Raw genomic sequence first — 25,286 nt, 5'->3', positions numbered from 1 at the left:
ATTCACTTTGTTGTAGAGCAGGAGCTAACACCATTGTAAAGCAACTGTACTCCAATAAAGATGTGGAAAAATATAAAAGCAAACAAAATGAAAAAAAAATAAAGTTTATAGTCTTGGCATATATTGGGAGGCAGTTGTCCATTTAGTGAAAAGTTGACTGGATTTGGAATCAGGAGGCCTGGCTTTAATTACTGGCTCTTTCCACTTAGTAAGCACATGGCCTTTGGTAAATCACTTTGTCTGTGCTTCTGTTTTTTATCTGTAAAATAGATTTGGTGGTTCCTACTTCATAGGATTGTTGTAAGGCTTCATTGAAATATAGGTGAAAGGGCTGTATGAATAGGATGGTAAGTATTGCTTATAACTAGGAAGAGACCTAAGTGATTTAAGAACAATTACACATTTGTTCTCTTGTTTTATTGGTAAGCTTTCCCAGAAATAGTTAAGTTTAAAAATGGCTGATGCTAACCATATAGTCAATCCAAAATTTCTGACTTGTGCACATGAATATTATAACTGAGTATAAGGTAACTAAATAAAAAGATTTAAAATCTTCTATGATGATAGAAGGAGCCCGGGGGAGGGGGATGGTGGGGATTCTTTTTTTCTCTTACATAAGTTAAACTGGAAATGTACCACAATGTTTTTCACCACAGAGTAGAATCTACAGACCCATTTTATTAACATAATTCTTAACTGATCTTTTCACACCAAAATGGAGAGAGATCTGTATTTCATCATTTGGACTGCAGTCTCCTGACATCTTTGGCATACTTTAACCTTTAAAATGTTAGTTTTCACTTACCAAACAATAGTGACATTACATCTGTCGGGCTGAACTGAACTTGGCGGTTTAGAATTATTACATTTTTTTCATTTTTATACCACTTAGGTAGTGAAGGGACTGCTTAAAATGAGACCAGGTTCATTTGGGTGTATGTTAGTAAGATGATTTTACAAGGCATTTGAGGGCATTGCTTACATTCAGGATTTTCTTTTCTTTGAAGATGTATTGATAATTACTTCTAGTCCGGGGGACCTCGGCAGGTGTTACAGCCGTAACTCACCCCTTAAATGTCCATACAGGGTAGAGATGTCTTGCCAGTGCTGGAATCTCTTGACCACCACTCCCAACCTAGGGGAAGTGCAGAATGAGGCAGAAAGAATGAAGGCTTTGGGCAAAAGTAGGGGAGCAAATTGGCTTTTTCTCTCCCTGTGCCCTAATCAACTACAAGAAACAGACTGCATTTTAAATGGAAATCTATACCTTAGCAAAAACATTGTGTTCTGTTTAATGAAGCCTTGCCAGTTTGGTTGCAATTTTGAAATAAATGAGTGCGTTGCAGGGATGCCATGTGGGGAAAATAGTTTCCTTTATTTTCTCTGGTGTAGGCAGGGGGAAAGGAGAGCGGCGTGTTATTATGGAAGTAATAGTAATTTGGATTTGTTCACATGTTGCTTTGTGAGTGTGTCTCGTTGCTAAAACTTTGAATTAAAAAGTAAAATTAAACCAAAATAAAAATCCTTCTTGAATAGAATAAAGCAACCTCTAAACTCATCAGGTGGGAGCTATTTAGGATTTAACAGTCTGTAAAATCACAGTGTTTGGGAGGGTTTTGAATGGAGGTATGACTTTTTTGTCTCTAGTTTCCATGTAGGAAATGTTAGAAATTCTAGAATGTCAAGAGTGAACTTGAAGATCGGTGAGTGTAGGAAAGAATCATCTATCCCGTGTGTTTTTGTAGAGTATTATTTTATTTTTGGAAAATATAAAGGAGATGCATAAATAGTGGGTTTATAGAGCATAAACTATACATTGAGAACACTTTAAAGCTCTTTCCATATGTGGGGTTGCTGTCTTACAAACAGATTCTTTAAAGCTGCACTGTCCAATATGGTAACCCCTAAGCACATGTGGCTACTGGACACTTGAAATGTCACTAATTAACTGGAACTGAACTTTTAAGTTTCTTTAATTTTAATTAAGCTAAATAAAAAACTGAAAGTGTAAATTTTTTCCATTAAACACAACTTTGTTGTTTCATTAGGACTACATTTCACTTTAATGAAGGTTTAGCATCCAACTTGAGATGTGCTGTAAGTGTAAATTACACACCAGATTTCTGAGACTTAGAATTTTTAAAAAATATAAAACATCTTGCTAATTTTTGTATTGATAACATGTTGAAATGATATTTTGGTTATGTTGGGTAAATAAGATATTAATAAAATTAATATTTCAAAAATATAAAAAGACCATGTAAGGCAGGAAGTGACACTAGTGGTACAGACAAATGCTGTGTGCAGAGATGGATGAAAAAATTGATAGCTGAGATAGTAATAGCTTCTTAGGTGATAAGATTTCATTAAACCTTGAGGCGTGAGGGAAATGGGGAAAGACTAAGCGGGGGCTGAAGGAACAGCATTAGTAGAAGTGTGAAGGTAGTAAAGCGCAAAGTGTGTTGGAGGGAGGGGATGGGGCAATATAAGTGGACTGGTCTTACCAAGAAAACATTATAACAAAATTGTGCCACTGGGAATATGTGGCTTAGTATGACCCTAGGCCCAGAATAGAAAACCAAGGGGCTCTCCATCCTTAATGACATTTTAGTCCAAAGGGTCTTTTGAAATCAGTCTGTTCAAACTCCCACCTAATAAGGACAAACTCCCATCTAATATCTAGCCTCTGCTTGAATATTTCCAGAGATTGGTAATAGCTTGCTTCGAGAGACTGGTTACATCTCCACTTTTAGACAATCTTATTTGTTAGACTATTAAAAGACAGAATTATCTGCTTCCATGTTTCTTCAACTCTTGGCCCTAGTTTGACCCTATGGTTCTGCTCTCTTTCATGTTATAACTCCAAATATTTGAAGATGGTAATCATGTCCATTTTTAGTCTTGTCTTCAGGCTAGACATCTCCAAGTAATTCAACCATTTCTTTTTTTTTTTTTAAGTTATTTTCTTTGGCTGCGTCAGGTCTTAGTTGCAGCATGCAGGGTCTTCGTCACAGCATGCAGGATCTTCCTTGCAGTGAGGGCTCTTTGTTGTGGCACGCGGGTTCCAGAGCACGTGGGCTCTCTCGCTGAGGCGCATGAGCTCAGTAGTCGTGGCATGTGGCATTAGTTGCCCTGCGGCATGTGGGATCTTAGTTCCTTGGCCAGGGATCGAGCCCACTTTCCCTGCATTGGAAGGCGGATTCTTTACCACTGGATCACCGGGAAGTCCCTCAACCGTTTCTTTTATGGTATTTCCTGGCTTCTCACCATCTTGGTCACTCTAGATACTTTCTTGTGTTTGTCGATGTCTTTTTGGAGGTATTTTAAATGTTTCAAATACTCTGCATATAGTCTGAAGTGCAAGTTGCATTGGCACTGTTACCTACTTTTATCTGAACACTATGGCCTGGGAAAACAACATGTGACTCTTAGGTTTCTTAGCAGCCAGGTCAAACGGTCTTTTTATTGAGCTTTTGTTAACTAAAAACTTCAGGTCTTCATGTGAACTCACCAAGACAGGTTTTTTCCCCCTATTCTGTAATCTTTTTTTTTTAATTTATTTATTTTTGGCTGTGTTGGGTCTTCGTTGCTGCATGCAGTCTTTCTCTAGTTGTGGCAAACGGGGCAGGGGGCTACTCTTCATTGCGGTGCACGGGCTTCTCATTGCAGTGGCTTCTCTTGTTGTGGAGCACGGGCTCTAGGTGCAAGGGCTTCAGTAGTTGCGTCACGCGGGCTCAGTAGTTGTGGCACGCGGGCTTAGTTGCTCTGCGGCATGTGGGATCTTCCCGGACCAGGGATTGAACCTGTGTCCTCTGCATTGGCAGGTGGATTCTTAACCACTGCACCACAGGGAAGCCCCCCCTATTCTGTACTCTTACTATGGATTACTTCAGCTTGCTAACCCTTAAAGTGATTAAGGTAGCACATTTATCATCATTTTGATTTCAGCTCATCTTCACAGCCCAGAGAATTCAGAATATTTTTTGTCGTATACATCTTCATTACTAACTCCCAGCTTTGAGTTGTCTGTAGATTTGTTTAGCATGTCTTTGACATGGTTCTTTTAAAAATGCTAAAGACAGGGCTGTTTGCAGGTTAACATTGCTCCATAATCTTTGAGAGTGTTATTTAACAACTGTGAATCTGTTAAATTGTATTGTCATCAAGCTCCTTGCTACTCAGACTGATCAGCAGCATCAGCATCACTTGGAGGCTTATTTAAAATGCATGCTCTCAGGCCTCACCCCCAACCTACTGAATCAGAATCTGTATTTTTACAAGATTTCCATATGATTCGTTTGTATGCTGAAGTTTGAGAAGCACTGATCTAGTCCACATTTCTCCATAACGATAGGATGCAAAACCTTTTCAGACTCTGTACAGAAACCAAGCTAGACTAGTCGGCAGTATTATCCTGATGCCCCTATCAAAGAGTTTCTCATCCCTGACTGCACAATGGAATTACCTGTGGAATTTTTAAAACATCACTGTCTAGTTCGCCCCAGAGAAAGCTCCCCCAGGTGATTTTAATGTGAGAATCTTGTAAAGCAAGTTGTATGTGAAAGAAAACTATGTAAAGCAAATGAGGTTAATTTGGCAGTGAATTCCACTTCTGGTAAACATATTTCTTCTACGTGTTTGCAATGTATCTGATAGTCTATTGCAGAATTTCCCCCTAGGTTTCTCGTCAGATTTTGCTGTGCTATAGCTTATAGATGTCACTTTCTTTGAAGATTACATCATCTAGCATCTTTCCTGTTCTCTGTGATTTCTCAAAGATTATCATTGGAAATATTGCAGTTTTGGCTCTTGATTCTCTCTGAGAAATTTGGTTTTTTCCACTACTTCCAGTTGGAAGATGATTCTCCGTGTTGAATAAAACAGAAGTTGAGTGACTCTACCTACCATCTTCTGTTAATATACCAACGCCCCCACACACACATGTTTAGTACAAGACTCCATTCTTCTTTCAGATTTTGTTTTTCAAAGCCATTTTAAAAAATCTTTCCTGTACTTCTGAAAGTTTCTGTTTCTTGTGGGCTTTAACCTCCCTGGCACTATTCTTAAGACTTTGTGCCATACTTGTAACAGTCCTTGGTATGTGAGTTTTCTGTTATCTTTGGTTCATGTCCTGCAAATGTCAGAACTTATCAGATGTTTTTCCCTTCTTTGAAAGCTTTACATTTTTAAAGCCTTTCAGCCCTACTGAGTTGTATATTTTTTTTGAATTTTATTCATTTTTTTATACGGCAGGTTCTTATCAGTTATCCATTTTATACATATTACTGTATATATATCAATCCCAATCTCCCAGTTCATCACACCACCACCACTCCCCGCCACTTTCCCCCCTTGGTGTCCATACGTTTGTTCTCTGCATCTGTGTCTCTATTTCTGCCCTTGCAAACCGGTTCATCTGTACCATTTTTCTAGGTTCCACATATATGCATTAATATACGATATTTGTTTTTCTCTTTCTGATTTTGCTCTGTGTGACAGTCTCTAGATCCATCAACGTCTCTACAAATAACCCAATTTTATTCCTTTTTAGGGCTGAGTAATGTTGCATTGTATATATGTACCACATCTTTATCCATTTCTCTGTCGATGGGCATTTACGTTGCTTCCATGACCTGGCTATTGTAAATAGTGCTGCGGTGAACATTGGGGTGCATGTATCTTTTAGAATTATGGTTTTCTCTGGGTATATGCCCAGTAGTGGGATTGTTGGGTCATATGGTAATGCTATTTTTAGTTTTTTAAGGCACGTCCATACTGTTCTCCATAGTGGCTGTATCAATTTACATTCCCACCACCAGTGTAAGAGGGTTCCATTTCCTCCCCACCCTCTGCAGCATTTGTTGTTTGTAGATTTTCTCATCATGCCCATTCTAACTGGTGTGAGGTGATACCTCATTGTAGTTTTGACTTGCATTTCTCTAATTAGTGATGTTGAGCAGCTTTTCATGTGCTTCTTGGCCATCTGTATGTCTTCTTTGGAGAAATGTCTATTTAGGTCTTCTGCCCATATTTTGATTGGGTTGTTTGTTTTTTTAATATTGAGCTACATGAGCTGTTTATACGTTTCAGAGATTAATCCTTTGTCCATTGATTCGTTTGCAAATATTTTCTCCCATTCCGAGGGTTGTCTTTTCATCTTGTTTGTAGCTTTCTTTGATGTGCAAAAACTTTTAAGTTTCATTAGGTCCCATTTGTTTATTTCTGTTTTTATTTCCATTAGGAGGTGGATCATAAATGACCTTGCTATGATTTATGTCAAAGAGTGTTCTATCCTGTGTTTTCCTCTAACATTTATGTCTCGAATCCGTTTTGAGTTTATTTTTGTGTATGGTGTTAGGGAGTGTTCTAATTTCATTCTTTCACATGTAGCTGTCCAGTTTTCCCAGCACCACTTTTTGAAGAGACTGTCTTCTCCATTGTATATCCTTGCCTCCTTTGTCATAGCTTAGCTGGCCATAGGTGCATGGGTTTATCTCTGGGCTTTCTATCCTGTTCCATTGATCTATATTTCTGGTTTTGTGCCAGTACCATATTATCTTGATTACTGTAGCTTTGTAGTATAGTCTAAAGTCAGGGAGTCTGATTTCCCCAAGCTCTGTTTTTTTCCCTCAAGACTGCTTTGGCTCTTCGGGGTCTTCTGTGTCTCCATACAAATTTTAAGATTTTTTGTTCTAGTTCTGTCAAAAATGCCATTGGTAGTTTGATAGGGTTTACATTGAATCTGTAGATTGCTTTGGGTAGTATATTCATTTTCACAATATTGATTCTTCCAATCCAAGAACATGGTATATTTCTCCATCTGTTTGTATCATCTTTAATTTCTTGCATCAGTGTCTTATAGTTTTCTGCATACAGGTCTTTTGTCTCCCTAGGTAGGTTATTTCTAGATATTTTATTCTTTTTGTTGCAGTGGTAAATGGGAGTGTTTCCTTAATTTCTCTTTCAGATTTTTCATCATTAGTGTATAGGAATGCAAGAGATTTCTGTGCATTAATTTTGTATCCTGCAACTTTACAAAATTCATTGATTAGCTCTAGTAGTTTCTGGTGGCATCTTTAGGATTCTCTATGTTTAGTATCACATCATCTTCAAACAGCGACAGCTTTACTTCTTCTTTTCCAATTTGGATTCCTTTTATTTCTTTTTCTTCGCTGATTGCTGTGGCTAAAACTTCCAAAACTATGTTGAATAATAGTGGTGAGAGCGGACATCCTTGTCTTGTTCCTGATCTTAGAGGAAATGCTTTCAGTTTTTCACCATTGAGAATGATGTTTGCTGTGGGTTTGTCATATATGGCCTTTATTATGTTGAGGTAGGTTCCCTCTTTGCCCACTTTCTGGAGCGTTTTTATCATAAATGGGTGTTAAGTTTTGTCAAAAGCTTTTTCTGCATCTATTGAGATAATCATGTGGTTTTTATTCTTCAATTTGTTCATATGGTGTATCACATTGATTGATTTATGTATATTGAAGAATCCTTGCCTCCCTGGGATAAATCCCACTTGATCATGGTGTATAATCCTTTTATTGTGTTGTTGTATTCTGTTTGCTCGTATTTTGTTGAGGATTTTTGCATCTATATTCATCAGTGATATTGGTCTGTAATTTTCCTTTTTTGTAGTATCTGTGTCTGGTTTTGCTATCAGGGTGACGGTGGCCTTATAGAATGAGTTTGGGAGTGTCCTTCCTCTGCAATTGTTTGAAAGAGTTTGAGACAGATGGGTGTTATCTCTCCTCTAAATGTTTGATAGAATTCACCTGTGAAGCCATCTGGTCCTGGACTTTTGTTTGTTGGAAGGTTTTTTGTTGTTGTTGTTGGAAGGTTTTTAATCACAGTTTCAATTTCGTTACTTGTGATTGGTCTGTTCATTATTTCTGTTTCTTCCTGGTTCCGTCTTGGAAGGTTATATCTTTCTAAGAATTTGTTCATTTCTTCTAGGTTGTCCATTTTATTGGCATAGAGTTGCTTGTGGCAGTCTCTTAGGTTGCTTTGTATTTCTGCGGTGTCTGTTGTAACTTCTCCTTTTTCGTTTCTAATTTTATTGATTTGAGTCCTCTCTGTCTTTTTCTTGGTGAGTCTGGCTAATGGTTTATCAGTTTTGTTTATCTTCTCAAAGAACCAGCTTCAGTTTTATTGATCTTTGCTGTTTTCTTTGTTTCTGTTTCATTTATTTCTGCTCTGATCTTTATGATATCTTTTGTTCTGCTAACTTAGGGTTTTGTTTGTTCTTCTTCCTCTATTTCCTTTAGGTGTAAGGTTGGATTGTTTATTTGAGATTTTTCTTGTTTCTTGAGGTAGGCTTGTATTGCTATAAACTTCCCTCTTAGAATTGCTTTTGCTGCATCCCATAGGTTTTGGATCGTCGTGTTTTCATTGTCATTTGTCTCTAGGTATTTTTTGATTTCCTCTTTGGTAGCTTCAGTGAGCTCTTGGTTATTGAGTAACGTATTGTTTAGCCTCCATGTGTTTGTGTTTTTTACGTTTTTTTCCTGTAATTGATTTCTAATCTTATAGCATTGTAGTCAGAAAAGATGCTTGATATGATTTCAGTTTTCTTAAATTTACTGAGGCTTGATGTGACCTTAGATGTGGTCTATTGTGGGGAATGTTCCATGTGCACTTGAGAAGAAAGTGTTGTAATCTCCTGTTTTTGGATGGAATGTCCTATAAATATCAATTTAATCTATCACGTCTGTTGTGTCATTTAGACCTTGTGTTTCCTTATTAATTTTCTGTTTGAATGATCTCTCTATTGGTGTGAGGTGTTAAAATCCTGTACTATTATTGTGTTACTGTCGATTTCCTCTTTTATAACTGTTAGCAGTTGCCTTATGTATTGAGATGCTCCTTTGTTGGGCACATATATATTTATAATTGTTATATCTTCTTCTTGGATTGATTTCTTGATCATTATGTAGTGTCCTTCCTTGTCTCTTGTAACATTCTTCATTTTATCTGATATGAGTGTTGCTACTCCAGCTTTCTTTTGATTTCCAGTTGCATGGGATATCTTTTTCCCTCCCCTCACTTTCATTCTGTATATGTCCCAGGTCTGAAGTGGGTCTCTTGTAGACAGCATGTGTATGGGTCTTGTTTTTGTGTCCATTCAGCAAGCCTGTGTCTTTTGGTTGGAGCATTTAATCCATTCACATTTAAGGTAATTATCGATATGTTATCCCTCCCTTCCCTCCCTCCTCTTTTTTCACTAACTTGAGTCTTTCCTTGACCTCCCAGGCGAAGCTTATAGCTTCTTTCTCTGTTTAGGAGGTTGGACTAGACCTCTAATGTCCCTTCCTACCCAGAGATGCTATCCTCTTTAGTGTCTTTTGTGTGTATGTGCTGAAAACAGCTTCATTGACTCAGGCATCCTTAATCACTGTGCTCCTTGGATCTGGCTCTATTTTCTTAATTGTTATGGGTTTGTTTTTTTGGGTACTTTTCTTCTCATGTGTTTCCCATTTAGAGAAGTTCCTTTAGCATTTGTTGTGGAGCTGGTTTGCTGGTGCTGAATTCACTTAGCTTTTGCTTGTCTGTAAAGGTTTTGATTTCTCTGTTGAATCTGAATGAGATCCTTGCCGGGTAGAGTAATCTTGGTTGTAGGTTCTTCCCTTTCATCACATAGCCACTCCCTTGTGGCTTGTAGAGTTTCTGCTGAGAAAGCAACTGTTAACCTTATGGAAGTTCCCTTGTATGTTTTTTGTCGTTTTTCCTTTGTTGCTTTTAATAATTTTTCTTTGTCTTTAATTTTTGTCAGCTTGATTACTATGTGTCTCGGCATGTTTCTCCTTCTGTTTATCCTGCCTGGGACTCTCTGTGGTTCCTGGACTTGGGTGGCTATTTCCTGTCCCATGTTAGGGAAGTTTTCAACTGTAATCTCTTTAAGTATTTTCTCGGGTCCTTTCTCTCTTCTCCTTCTGGGACCCCTATAATGCGAATGTTGTTGCATTTAATGTTGTCCCAGAGGTCTGTTAGGCTGTCTTCATTTCTTTTCATTCTTTTTTCGTCATTCTGTTCTGCACCAGTGAATTACACCATTCTGTCTTCCAGGTCACTTATCCATTCTTTTGCCTCAGTTATTCTGCTATTGATTCCTTCTAGTGTATTTTTCATTTCAGTTATTGTATTGTTCATCTCTGTTTGTTTGTTCTTGAATTCTTCTAGGTGTTTGTTCTTTAATTCTTCTAGGTCTTTTTTAAGCATTTCTTGCGTCTTCTCGTTCTTTGCCTCCATTCTTTTTCCGAGGTCCTGGATCATCTTCACTATCATTATTCTGAATTCTTTTTCTGGAAGGTTATCTATGTCCACTTCTTTTAATTGTTTTTCTGGGGTTTTATCTTGTTCCTTCATCTGGTACATAGCGCTCTGCCTTTTCATCCTGTCTATCTGTGAATGTGGTTTTTGTTCCACAGGCTGCAGGATTGTAGTTCTCCTTGCTTCTGCTCCTGAGTTGTATTTTTTATAAATTACTTTCAGGATTATTTATTGATCCTTCACAAGTGGACTTTGTCATGTTGTTAGTGTTCAGAATATTAACTGCTTAATGTTAGCCAAATGTGGTTTTCTTTGGTTTGAGAAATTATGGATGAACTTTTTCCTTTGTGCTTTTCTGTAGTTTTAAAAATTAGCTGTGTGCTATTACCAATACTAAGTTGTTACTTAGGTACATATGGGAAATTTTGGCTTCCTTTTGTTTGTTTCTTTGATTGCCTGGCCCATATAACTTTTATGAGTGTTTTATTTAAGCTCTTGACTTGTAGTCTTCTTAAAGTTTCAGGTTATTATGAAAACAGTATATTTGAGAAATTTATATAGCTTACTCTTACCAAAAGTAAGGAATCTTGGTTATGAGGTTAGGAAACTCCAAAAATATTGCATCTCCCTCCCCTTCCTTGACATTTTTATCTTATTTGTTTAAACAATGATAGAGTAGTTCTAAAAATAATGATCTGAGAGAGACAATGGGGAGAGCTAGGTGTGCCCATGTACAGCCTGAAATTTGTTTAGACTCATCAGACAGGTAGAGAGGCTTCTTTATTTTTATATCTGAAAGACAGTTTGTTTTTATTTTTCTCTAGTACTGACTTGTAAACATCCAGGTACTTCATGTGTTGTGTGTGGGATTAAATCCTAGTACCAATATAGATTACCTCTTTTCTACAAATCGGATTTTCATATGTTTATGGAATTAACTTTTATTTTGTCAATATGAAGTTCAATAAGGTCAATCTGAGGTTGGAAGGAAAAGAGAGAATGAAATTTTTTGTTTGGATTCTTCTCTTAGTTTAGATTGTTTACTACCATTGTTTTTTCATTAGAGTGGTTAATGAGTGTGTGGAGGTCTGCCAGTACAGTAATTATCTAATGCTGTACAAGTAGTGAATGACAATTAAGAGGTTTTGGCTAAACAGACACGTGAAAGGATGCTCAGTATCACTAATCATTAGAGAAATGCAAATCAAAACTACAATGAGGTATTACCTCACACCAGCCAGAATGGCCATCATCAAAAAATCTAGAAACAATAAATGCTGGAGAGGATGTGGAGAAAAGGCAACCCTCTTGCACTGTTGGTGGGAATGTAAATTGATACAGCCACTACGGAAAACAGTATGGAGGTTCCTTAGAAAACTAAAAATAGAACTACCATACGACTCAGCAATCCCACTACTGGGCATATACCCTGAGAAAACCATAATTCAAAAAGAGTCATGTACCATAATGTTCACTGCAGCTCTATTTACAGTAGCCAGGACATGGAAGCAACCTAAGTGTCCATCAGGAGATGAATGGATAAGGAAGATGTGGCACATATATACAGTGGAATATTACTCAGCCAGAAAAAGAAACGAAATTGAGTTATATGTAGTGAGGTGGATGGACCTAGAGTCTGTCATAACAGAGTGAAGTAAGTCAGAAAGAGAAAAACAAATACCGTATGCTAACACATATATATGGAATCTAAAAAAACCCAAAATTGTTCTGAAGAGCCTAGGGGCAGGACAGGAATAGAGGTGCAGATGTAGAGAATGGACTTGAGGACACAGGGAGGGGGAAGGGTAAGCTGGGACTAAGTGAGAGAGTGGCATGGATATATATACACTACCAAATGTAAAATAGATAGCTAGTAGGAAGCAGCCGCATAGCACAGTCAGATCAGCTCTGTGCTTTGTGTCCGCCTAGAGGGGTGGGATAGGGAGGGTGGGAGGGAGACGCAAGAGGGAGGGGATATGGGGATATATGTATACGTATAGCTGATTCACTTTGTTATACAGCAGAAACTAACACACCATTGTAAAGCAATTATGCTCTAATAAAGTTGTTTAAAAAAAAAAAAAAAGGAAGTTTTGGCTAGTTTCATGTCCTATCCCAGAGCAGGGGTTGGCAAACTTTCTGTAGAAGTCCAGATAGTAAATTTTTTTCACTTTTCTAATCAAAATTGAGCATATTACATAGTTATTTATTTAAAAACAAAGAAACCAAATTTCCACAAAGTTTTTCTTGATAAAACTCACAATGTAATAATAATTGAGTACAATATTTTGTAATATAGGTCTACTAACGAGAAGAATGGTATTCTTTTGCTGACGGAGGGGTAACATTTTGCTTAATTGGGGCTAAACATCCTCCTTATCAAAATCATTTGCAGATGTTCATTTAGTGTTTTCTGACTTGAAGTGAGATTTTACATATTTCATCTTTGAAAATGTCTATTCACACATATAGGTAGGTCTTGCTCTCTAATCAGTACACAAGCATATAATTTTAATGAAGTATATTCACCCCTTAGAAGGTGTTTATAGAATTTTTCATTAGATTCTTCTCTTGATATTTACCTTTTTAGCAGGCATATCATTAGACGGCAGAGTCATCACTTTCAATTGTAGGGTAGGTGGAAGCTCCTCAGTTACACAGTTAAGTGGATTTTGAAATAAGGAAATTTCCTTTGTACTTGCATTGAGGTCCAAAAAACACTTCTGGAATTGTAGTTTGTGCTTAGAAAATATATCTGCTACAATTTCTATAGGAATGGAGCTCTCATTTCTTTGATAGCACAAGAAGTGCATAAAGCAGCTTGACATTGTGATTCCAGTGTTAGTTATTGTTGAAATGACTTTACTGTAGTATAAGATTTACATATTATAAGCACTGTAATTTTAGGTTGAGTTCATTCAGAAACATTATGAAGTCTTCAGAAAAAGCTAATTTCCCAAGCCATTCCTTGTTTGGTAATAGTAATTGAGAGTAGTTCCTTTCATTCAGAAACAAATCTAATCTTGGACCTGGGTACAACAAATCACAGTAAAACTTTACCAGTGCTAAGCCATCAAAATGAGCACCTGGTAGAGCAAGTCAGGATATTCAGCTTCTATTTCTGACAAAAATTCATGGAACTCACTATGTTTAAGTCCACCATAGTGAAGTTCACCATTGACATCACTGGTTCAGTAATGATAGATACAAATATTTTCTACAGACTACCTATAACTACTATATAATGAATAACCATAGACTTTAAACACCTTACATATTCATAGGCATTGTAAATTTGTCCAAGTAGGTCTACACTTTTTTTTTAACCACTGTTTTAGTTGTAACACATCTTAGCAGATTCCACTTCATGTTGTGCTGAATTAGTGTTTCTCAGCTTCTTTGAAAATATTATCACCTGTAGTTAGTTGTTCCATGCAAACTCTTTATAGAGGTCACTTCTTTAGTTACTTCAAACTCCTCAAATAATCAATGTTTGCCTCCTTGAATAAACAGCTGAATAGTATCAGTTATATTTGTCAGCTCATCAAGAACCAAGGAAAACCACTCAAAATCATTTGCTCCCTTGTTTTTCACTTGATTATTGACATATCCCAATATCCTCAACTTTCTGAGCAACTGTTCTCATCAAAAGGCTAATAATCTTAAATTTATTTTCTGTGGACAAATTTCTTTAGCTTCTGCAGTCAAACACAGTTTAACTAACACATCATCAACAAATGGCTTTGCTTGCTTAGCCAACAAATGAGCCACTTGGAAACTTACTCTGGTTGAAGCCTCATTTTTTACTTTTGTGGGGAAATATTTTGTGATGAGATACTTTGTTTTAAATTTTTTAATTTTTCAGACTGTAGCTTTCCTGTGAATTGGGAATATTGTGATGAATGCTTATTTAGTCTGATAATATTAATGTATATTTTATTATTTTAGCGCAGTTTTAGCGCTGTTGCATTATAAATATAACCTTTGCCATCTAATAACAAAATAATCCATACTCCACTGCACCTTTAGGCATTTGAAGTCCATTTTCTCTTCATTTAATATGATGAGTGTGCATTGGTAATTAAAAAAATATCACAGTTTGGTGATAAGCATGGCACTTGAAATGCTGTCAAGTTATAATTGCATCACTGCAACTTACAATGCACAGATCGCCAGTGCAAAGCAGTGAGAGTGCTACATACAGTCTTGGTCACAACTACTCAGCTCTGCCATTATAGCATGAAGCAGCCATAGAAAATAAGTGAATGTGTATGGCTGTATTCCAATAAAACTTAAACACTGAAATTTGGATTTCATATAATTTTCACACATCACAGAATATTCTCTTAAAAAAACATTTAAAGGTGTAAAAATCATTCTTAGATCTCAAGGAGAAAAAAATAGGCACCAGGGCTAAATTTGGCCCATGGGCCATAGTTTGCCAACCCCTGACCTAGTCTTTTCGTAGTATAACAGTGCTTTTCAGGAGTTTTTCTGTTAAGAAATTTCATTCATATGAGGTCTTAAAATCCACGTCTGGACCTGCATTCTGGATTTTCCCATAACTAAAACTGTTCTATAGAATACATACTGACTTCTGTTTTCAAGATTGATCTCCTTTCTCCTTTTAGATAATTTTCCACTTGTTCATCAAGATGGAAAGCTCAGATTCTAACGATAAAGGAAGCGGTGATCAGTCTGCAGCACAGCGCAGAAGTCAGATGGACCGATTGGATCGGGAAGAAGCTTTCTATCAATTTGTAAATAACCTCAGTGAAGAAGATTATAGGCTTATGAGGGATAACAATTTGCTAGGCACCCCAGGTATGCAATGTGTAGTTTAAGGATTTATATATGTAAATTGCTGGTCTTAAAAAAAAAGGAAACCTGTATTTTAAAAAAATGTTTCTTTAGCCATTATGAAGTATGATTTTAATACAAAGGATGTAGAGTGACATTAACTGCTGTACTTATTACATGATTTTGTTCACTCATATTTGGAATAATCCTATGTCAGGTTTTTTAGTTAGGAATTATATTATGAATTTATAATGAGCTAAATTCAAGAGAGTGGACCTGAAAAATCTTTTTGTTATTTATCTTTATATAACTTACTAGACATTAGTAGTCTTGAGGAGCTAATGGGAACTTCAGTTCTTAGGAGAGACTTACTCTGTCATAATCAATCAAAGCTAGCCTTGGGTAAAATAGTCAATTATTCAGAACTTTGTGCTTGGTTATTCTCCTTTGCCTGATTAGGGCCCATTTGAATCTAGTTAAAATTCATTATCTCCCTTCCTCCTCGTTTCTTGTTAATTCTATTAACTTTGAGTGATTCCTTAAATTTTAAAAGGTAAGGTGTTAGTTAGCATGGCTCTTATAAGAGAGAGTGCATTTTGAGGCAACAGTACCAGACTTGAGTCAGAATGCCAAAGTTGGCATTCTTGCCCTGCCATATATTAATTAACACATCAGTCTCTCACTCAGTCTGTTTCATTGTTTTAAAATGCAGATAATATCTACCTCCCAGAGTTGCAGTTTTAAACAATGAGATACTGTATGCAAAAGCATTTTGTAAACTGGAAAGAAATGTGAATAAATATAAGTTGTAATGTCATGCTCTCAAATAGGTGAATTTTACCCAGGTTTCCTACTCACTCTCTGGTTGTCATCTCAGATGGATAAGTCATTGTTTTTTATTCATAATTTGGCAAACATTTTAAACTATTTTAGGTGAAAGTACTGAGGAAGAGTTGCTGAGAAGACTACAACAAATTAAAGAGGGCCCACCACCACAAAACTCAGATGAAAATAGAGGTAAATTTTGCTTGGGGGTGGAGGATGGAATGGATAAGGAGCTTCCTAACGATAAATGTCAGCCAAAGATAATCTAGCAATGACACAAATTAATTTGGTGTTAAGTAACTGCTCATAAAAACAACTGGCATTTTCTTGATATTTGGTGAGAATGTTAACTTTTTTTTTCTGCTTCACCTTTGGGTTTTTTGTGTTAATTGGAGCATAGTGAGGAATGGCCTATTTTAAATGTGATTTTTTTTCTTGATTTTCCACCTCCATTGAAATTTCCCCCTACCTACTGTATTATTCCTTCCTTATAAACATGAGTTCCTCACCAGCAGAAAGACATGTTGCATTCTCTAATCTGATGGTTCTCAATGGGGTATAATTTTGCCCCCTAGGGGACATTGCCAATGCCTGGAGACATTTTTGGTTGTCATGACTGGGGGTTTGCTATTGGTATCTAGTGGGTGGAGGTCAGGGATGCTGCTAAACATCCTAAAATGCACAGCACAGCCCCCACAACAAAGAATTATCTGGCTCAAAATATAAATAGTCCCACTGTTGAGAAATCTTGCTCTTACCTGGGGTCTGGTGTTTCTCCCTCAATGTGAAATAGGGAATTTGACTAACATAAGAAACCATGATAACAGTTAGGTTCTCGAATGTGCCATTATATGTACTGTGCTAGGTTCAGACTGTTTACTTGGTCTGATCTCCAATTTCATGTTAATTTAAAATCTTGGTAATGTGAAGAAGTATTCAAATACTTTTAAACCTGTAAATCTCGTTTATATTTTTGCAGTGACTAAAGCAGTCTTGTATTTTTAAATGTCCCATATTATTAAAGGCACTTAAGTCAAGAGCCTAAAGAAATGTAAGCTAATGAAAATTTGACAAAAAAATGTAATTTGAACTAAAATATTAGCCCTGTACCTTAACTGGTGTTTACCTTGTTTGATTACATTAGTGTTGGCAGTGGACTGAAAAAATGTTGTCAGCCCACAGTGGTATGTTAGGCTCTGTATATGATGAAGTGCTAAAAATAGACTTCTTCCCAATTCCCTTTTTTTAAAAAAAAAATTCCCTAAATTTCTCTACGATTAGCTTGCTCTTTTAAAATGGAATTGAAACTTTCCTGCTTTTACTGCAAATCAATGCAGTATGGTTTACAAAAATCTGTAAATGTGAAATCTGTTCAGAATCTTTGTTCTTTTTTTCTAATATGAAGTTTCTGAGTACTCTTACATAATTTCCTAATTTTAATAGTTCCTTTTTCTCCCTCTCTCCCCTCCCTTTTTTAAAAACAGGTGGAGACTCTTCAGATGATGTGTCTAATGGTGACTCTATAATAGACTGGCTTAACTCCGTCAGACAAACTGGAAATACGACAAGAAGTGGGCAAAGAGGAAACCAATCTTGGAGAGCAGTGAGCCGGACTAATCCAAACAGTGGTGATTTCAGATTCAGTTTAGAGATCAATGTTAACCGTAATAATGGGAGCCAAAATCCAGAGAATGAAAATGAGCTATCTGCAAGACGTTCTAGTGGAGAAAGTATGGACAACAACAGCCAAAGGCAAGTGGAAAATCCACGATCTGAATCAACATCTGCAAGGCCACCCAGATCAGAACGAAATTCAACTGAATCATTAACAGGAGAAGCCCCACCTACCAGAGGTCAGAGAAGGGCAAGAAGTAGGAGCCCAGACCATCGGAGGACCCGAGCAAGAGCTGAAAGAAGTAGATCACCTCTGCATCCAATGAGTGAAATTCCACGAAGATCTCATCATAGTATCTCATCTCAGACTTTTGAGCATCCTTTGGTAAATGAGACTGAGGGAAGTTCTAGAACCCGGCACCACGTGACATTGAGACAGCAAATAAGTGGACCTGACTTGCTAAGTAGAGGTCTCTTTGCAGCTTCTGGAACCAGAAATGCCTCACAAGGAGCAGGGTCTTCAGATACAACTGGCAATGGTGAATCTACAGGATCAGGCCAGAGACCTCCAACCATAGTTCTTGATCTTCAAGTAAGAAGAGTTCGTCCTGGAGAATATCGGCAGAGAGATAGCATAGCTAGCAGAACTCGGTCAAGGTCTCAGACGCCAAACAACACTGTCACTTATGAAAGTGAACGAGGAGGTTTTAGGCGTACGTTTTCACGTTCTGAGCGAGCAGGTGTGAGAACCTATGTCAGTACCATCAGAATTCCGATTCGTAGAATCTTAAATACTGGTTTAAGTGAGACTACATCTGTTGCAATTCAGACCATGTTAAGGCAGATAATGACAGGTTTTGGTGAGTTAAGCTACTTTATGTACAGTGATAGTGATTCAGAGCCTAGTGGCTCAGTCTCAAGTCGAAATATGGAAAGGTCAGAGTCACGGAATGGAAGAGGGGGTTCTGGTGGTAGTAGCAGTTCTGGTTCGAGTTCCAGTTCAAGTTCCAGTTCTAGTTCCAGTTCTAGTTCCAGTTCCAGTCCTAGTTCCAGTTCCAGTGGTGAAAGTTCAGAGACTAGCTCAGAGGTATTTGAAGGCAGTAATGAAGGAAGCTCATCATCAGGCTCATCAGGTGCCAGGCGAGAGGGTCGACACAGGGCCCCAGTAACATTTGATGAAAGTGGCTCTTTGCCCTTCCTTAGTCTGGCTCAGTTTTTCCTCTTAAATGAGGATGATGATGACCAACCTAGAGGACTCACCAAAGAACAGATTGACAACTTGGCAATGAGAAGTTTTGGTGAAAACGATGCATTAAAAACCTGTAGTGTTTGCATTACAGAATACACAGAAGGCAACAAACTTCGTAAACTACCTTGTTCCCATGAGTACCATGTCCACTGCATCGATCGCTGGTTATCTGAGAATTCTACTTGTCCTATATGTCGCAGAGCAGTCTTAGCTTCTGGTAACAGAGAAAGCGTTGTGTGATTAAGGTCTGAACTCTCAGCTATGTAGCTGGTATAGTGATGGGCAAATAGGAATCACTTGCTTTATGTCCACTTTTTGAGTGGTGCTTAAATGTAAAGTAGCAACCTGAATTGAGTCATTGCTTTCTGAATGAATCATTGTCCTTCCTCTAATTTCTGTTCCAGAATAAAAGGAAATATTTAAAAAGCAACGTTTTAGGACATAAAAATCTGATTTCAGTATCAGTAATTGTTATTACTGATGATTTATCATATATAGTTGTCAGTTTCTCCTTTGTTATCTTAAAAGATCTGCCTTAGCAATGGCTCTTATCTGTTTCATGTTGATCTTTAAAGTTTCCTATGCCATAGGAAAGAGGGATGAAGGAAATTCCCAGTTTAGACTAAGTTACAGTACATGTTTCCTAAGTGATTGCTTAAAGCTATACTGTTCCCAGTTATTAGTTGGCACAAATTCACCTACATTCTGAATATCATTTGTTCACCTTTCAGACAAGGTGATATTATTGGACATGTCAGTGTAAATAACACTAAGGTTAGGATCTTCTAAGTGTATAACTGTCTCCTAAGCCCATCACTGTGGCACACTGTAGAGTGAGCTTATAGTTTAATTGAGATATTTATCTTGTGGAAATATTAAAAAAAAGCCTATGCTTGTGTAAGTGAAAAAAAATCACATTCATTTGTTTAAAAATGTAAAGCTATTTTGTAGAGGCTCAGTACTTTTCCAATGCACTGTTGTATTAATGCATTAAAAATTGTAAAGTACCATGCTTAGAAATGAAAAAACTGCTTTTTGTGAGCCAACATAGTAAAAAACACACCAAACAAAGTACAAAGCTGCTTTTGTAAGTGTGTAGATGTAAGAGCAGAACATATCTATGATATTTAATGTATGTGAACAGCTACTGTGACATGCAAAGAGGAAAGGACAGAGTGCAGAATTGAACTGCATTGAAGATCAGTGGAAAGTGTTTATTTTAACTTGGATTTAGGCAGGAAATGAAAGACAGGAGGAGTAAAGAAAACTGTTTGGAAGAACTTAAACTTTTCATGAAGACAGTAGTCATACAGATGTGAGTGAACTGGTTTCATATGGTGAGATCCTGGACACAGTATTCTACTTGAGCAGATGATGCAAATTTGGCAGAGCTTTGGTTTAAGGAAAACAAACCACTACCCCTTAGCACAAGTAACACTGCTGTTTTTCACAAGTCTGCTCCTCAAAAAAAAAAACCCAAAAAGCAAAAGATGGAGGAAAGAGACTATAAACCACTTTTAGCATAGGAATTGAAGTTGGTGCAGATGTGTGTACTAATAGGAAAGTCTCAAATTTGCATCGTTTTCGAGATTTGTCATTCAAGGTACCAATGGCCACTTGTTTAATGTTTTGTTACTATCTCTCTAACACAGACCTAACATCTCACATTTAAAGACAAGGTGAAGAATTAAGGGATTTTTATTCTTTGTGGAAAGTGAGTCGTGTTGGGTTATTTGAAATTGAAATTTTTAAATGTGCTGCCCATATCTGAAGATGAGAATGCTGACTCACAAATCTATGGGATATGCACTTTATGTTGTTTCCTTAGTAAGCTTTGTGAAGAACCCCAGTACTCTTGCCAGCTTTCTCTTGAGGCTCATTGGGGTTAGGATTAGTCTGACTGTGGAGGACTGTCTTTGTTTTTCTGGGAAAAGATAATGGGCCCAAAGAGAGATTGAACACATCCTTGGTCTTTAACAAAGTGAGCTAATTACCCAGGCCTAGTCAGATACTCTACAAAATAAACAAGTCTGCTTTAGAAATTATCTGGCCACCTTAACTGTTATCAACTCAGCTGTAAAGATTATTTCAAAGCTCATTCTTTCGTATTTTCCTCTGGCTTTCAATCCTACCTAAGTATCAAGGAAATTAACTTGTAAATATGGTAGTTGTTTACTAAGGATATGTACTGCTCTTGCAAGGAAATAATGTCCAAACAAAGCTTCACTTATTTTTTTTTAATATAAGCAGATTTTACTGTTTATGGCGCTTATGTAATACATTTTATCTTTTTAAAAAAATTGTCCATGTAAAAGTCAGGATTCCTTTATATTTGTGAGCCATGTCTCCTTTCCTAAGGGTGTATTCTTTGGTTTTCAGATCTGCAGGGTAGTCCTGATTGGCTAAAAACAAACCCAGTTTCCTCTTGGTATAAAATGTCCCATTCTTATATAGGGGTGTTCATTTTAAGTAGTTTAAAAACAACTGCATCACATTCTAAGCATAAAAGAAAGTTATTAACAGGTACCTTCCTAACCTCCCAAGATGTATTTTACTCATTTGTGAAGTATTAAAGAGGTAACTCATGCAGAATGCTGGTTATGAATGTAGATATTGAAGCTATTCATAAACACTGGAAATAGAATTTTAAGTTTTTAGCCTTCAGTAGGATGCACATATTGGACATGTGCATGTGGAAACCTTTTTCAGTAGCACTCATTAATTTCCATTGGATTGTGTAGAATGGATGCAAATATTTTAGTGGAATTTGCTACTTGATTTTTTTTTTGCAAGGTCCATGACCAATATGTACTTACTAGTATGGACATTGAAGACAAGGTCATTTGTAGGGGTCAGATGTACATTGGAGAACAAAAATCTTTTTTCCCACCAGCATCCAAACACCTGTTCTCTTGAGGAAGCATTTTCTTGCAAAAGACTTTACATTTCATTTTGTATCTTTGCACTTTTTCTTTATTACAGAAAGGTTCTGTCTTGAGGACCTAGTTTGAACTTCATGCAGTAATAGGAACAAGAAAAACAATGTTGGAATTACATTGTTCAAGGCATAGGGAAAAGTACTAAAAACGGAATTTCCTTGAATATTTCAGATTATTTTTTAAAATTCACTTACTAGTCTGAAACGTTTGAGGTGTTATGTTTAACTCCAAGCAGTTGACATGATTGAGATTTATTAATACTAAACAAAATTGAACAAGTTAGCTTTAAAGTTTGCAGACTTTATCTGTAGCAACACTAGAAGATGAGCCATATTCTTAATTTGGAATATTTGCTCTAAAAAGAACACATTAGTTATACCTCAGTGGTGTTGATGGAGGTGGGGATTGAGAAAAGTGTTCACATTAGTGTTGGAGTATAGGTAATCAGTTGTACAGTTAACAACGACAAAAAACGTTTAGCACCAGGATTTTATATATATATGTATGTGTGTGTATATATATATATATATATATATATATATGTATAAAATCTCTAAAAACATGATTGTTGGAGTTCATCCAAACTTTAAGATTAGGAAACTATTAGCTATAAGTGTTACCTCAAGTAATTTTTTTTCCCTGGGAAAACACGTTCATTCCGTGCCAAGTATTATCTCCTAGTGTCCGTGTCTCAAATTATATTTATGAAGGGTTATCACTTAATATACTTTGTATTTAATCACCTGCTTCCCAGATGTCCACGACATAAAACGGGTCAAGCATCAGCCATAACTTTTGGCAGTTCGCAAAATACCCATGTGATAGGGAGGTGAGTGGCCATTTTTACAGCTTGCTAGAATACAGTGGCACCTTGTGGTTGTTGTTGATACTTTTAAAGATGGAAGATATTTTTATTCCTCCCTTTACTCCACCCCATTTCTTTGTTCTTTTGTGAACGAAAAATACTTGTAATCTGCCTTATTTGAGTTTTTAAGTTTTACCTTACTGGCTTCCCTGTCAAATGTATTACCAATATTAAATACGTAGAAGCCACGTGTGCAGGGCACTTTTGTTGTCTTATAAGACTATGCTGATTGCTACTTTCTAAAGTATTCTGTACCTTAGTAATGCAAGAGACTGATAAGGCACATGTTAAAGTGTCAGGCGTTTTTTTCCCCTTAGTATAATTCTTCAGTATGTGTAATATTCAGTAACAGTGTTGTAATTCATTGAGTTAACGAGTAAATTGTGCGCTTTTGAAAAAACATTTGAAAATGTAAGTCAACTTATAACATGCTTCATTTGGAAAATTAAAGTGCAAGATCCAAGTAACTAGTATTTCAGTTATTTTTAAATCAGATTTTTAATAAGCAATTAAGAAATAGCTGTGAGTTACGTACCTGCCCTTTACAATTTTTAGCATTCTGAAATGAGTTCCTAACTGGAACATTTCTAAAATACTAATATTCCCAACAAGTAAGCAATCTCACTTGATTTAAGTAACTCCATTTTGTATCTAAAATACAGTATAGAATTGAGCTGTTACTGAGCTGTTGGACTCTCAAGGAATAACAAGTTTGTATCAGTTTTACAATTATTTTCATGTCTACATAGGTATTTTAATTCAAATTTGAAGAAAATAGGCACACCCTTCAACACTCAGAGATACTTATTTTTGATTAGGATTTGTTTACTCAAGACCCCCAAGCTGCTTTATAGTTACTTAGATTGAGTGATATCTTAAAGACATGCAGTGAAAGTGAACCCCGTCATACCACTGTGCCTAGTTATTTCAGGGTTCCTCTATCAGTTCCTCATCTTGCAGATTTATCCTAATACCAAGGTATGGCTGAACCAGCTGTCCAGCCTTAACTCCTTTGAGTGCCCCTTTGCTAACGTTCTTTTAACTGAGTGATTTGTGTTTTAACTGTCCAATGTTTGGATTTTACCTCTTGATGGCTCCGTTTGTCCCTGGTGCTGCTTTGAAAGATGTAGGGCCATGTGATCAGGTATCAAGTTGAGTAGGTACGCAATTGGCCTGGTTATGTATCTGTGCCTGTTTTATCTTCTCCCAGGAAGAGCTGCTTTGGTATAGATGTTTACTTAGATTCAGATAAAGAACTGGGCAGCAATTTTGGAAAGCTTTCTGAAGCCTATAATAACCTGAGGGGATTTGGAGGGGGAACAATAACAAAGGCTGCCTTTATGTCTTTGAACATGAAGCACATAAATGTATGTTCTGTAAAGACTAAAGTGATTGTTATACCAGGGCTTCCTGACCTCTGGGAGAGACTTTCAAAAAAGCAGAAAGGAGCACAAAGTGAAGTGAATTTGGTTGGTTTGCTTTATCTGGTTTCTCATTTTCTTTCAATTTAAACCTGAACATAACACCCTTCTCCAATATCTATCCAGCAGACTCCTGGTTGGGAAGCCCTGTGTTAAATTTTGAGAATGTACCCAGTTTCCTTTTTCTTTTCTTTTTTTTTTTTTTTGTACAGTGCTTTACACCTGCTAAAAGTTAACTTGTTTAATGCAAAACAAGACCTTGAAAGGTCAGTCATACTAAAGCTGGTTTGATTATTAATAGTTATCTTTTAGGAAGAAGCTTTTTCCCTATGTAAGATGTCATACTGCAGATTTAAAATATAGACTATCAATAAAATGCATGAAGTGATCATTTGTGCTTGATCATCTCTCCTTGGGTTTTTCTTTTAAAAGGGGGATCTGATAAAGGTTCTGTTGCTTCACACCAATGTCAGATGTGGTTTTTAGAGTCAAGTAGAATTACAGTGCAACCTTGATTTTGATTCCCCTCACTGAGTGTGGGCAGGTACTGGTTTATGGAATATAACTTCCGTATCATGTAATTTAATGGCTTAATCTTTCAGTGGTAAAATAAAAGATTAAACTCTTTCTATATAAGAATCCGGGAAAGATTTATGTAAACGACATTTTAAGTAGGTGCATCTTTGCTGTTTCTTGTATTCTCACCATTGCCCTGACCACTCCCTTGCTTGATCTCTGTAAATACAAAAACTTGTCTAGGTGTGCATGTGTGCTCACACAGCTTTTGTCTTCCATCCCTACTTCCAATCTCTTAAACATGTTGCCTAAGCCACTAAGAGTCTTTGTTTCTAAGTAGGTCATCACATTCTGATACCTGGATGTGAGTTCCCCTTGCTACTGGTATTCATTTAGCTGATGGTGAATTTTATTACCATTTCATTTCCTCTAGTGCCTACAGAGCCCTATCATTGGCATAGGAACACAGTTCCTCGGGATTTTTGGTGTGGTCAGCTCTTCTTTTCCCCATGACCTTCCCAGGGTTTTACTTTTAGTGTCGTTCATGATTCTATTCTTTGAAACTCAAGAACACCAACACCACTGAATAGTTCACATTCTAGACAACAAAGTAAGCCAATACACAGGCATCATGTTGAGGGAAATTTAGTGAAAAGGACCATTACCTAGAACAGAGGATTTGATAAATCAGAGTGGATTATAGCTATACTCTTAATGGTCATTTAAAAAACAGGAAATGAAAGCTAGGGTCCAGTTTCTTTGAATTCAGGCAATATTTAAATTTA

At 36.8% G+C, this 25,286-nt stretch overlaps 1 protein-coding gene and 1 long non-coding RNA gene across 3 annotated transcripts in view; one reads left to right on the top strand and one right to left on the bottom strand.

Moving 5' to 3' along the window:
* RLIM (ring finger protein, LIM domain interacting) overlaps positions 1 to 24,376 on the top strand; it is a 36,508-nt gene extending 12,132 nt beyond the window's left edge. For both annotated transcript variants that reach the window (XM_004283810.4, XM_049705107.1), the window contains exons 2-4: positions 14,904 to 15,096; positions 16,006 to 16,089; positions 17,382 to 24,376. In XM_004283810.4, the coding sequence (XP_004283858.1) occupies positions 14,928 to 15,096; positions 16,006 to 16,089; positions 17,382 to 19,000 (1,872 nt within the window). In that variant the 5' untranslated portion in view covers positions 14,904 to 14,927 and the 3' untranslated portion in view covers positions 19,001 to 24,376. The remainder of the gene's footprint in view (positions 1 to 14,903; positions 15,097 to 16,005; positions 16,090 to 17,381) is intronic.
* Positions 1 to 25,286, bottom strand: part of LOC125963138 (uncharacterized) — a 218,999-nt gene that overhangs the window by 7,548 nt on the left and 186,165 nt on the right. The gene's annotated exons all lie outside the window — the stretch shown is intronic.

Source organism: Orcinus orca, chromosome X, assembly GCF_937001465.1.
Source record: "Orcinus orca chromosome X, mOrcOrc1.1, whole genome shotgun sequence".
In the NCBI taxonomy this organism is placed as follows: domain Eukaryota; kingdom Metazoa; phylum Chordata; class Mammalia; order Artiodactyla; family Delphinidae; genus Orcinus; species Orcinus orca.
This window is presented reverse-complemented; position numbering and strand designations above follow the sequence as displayed.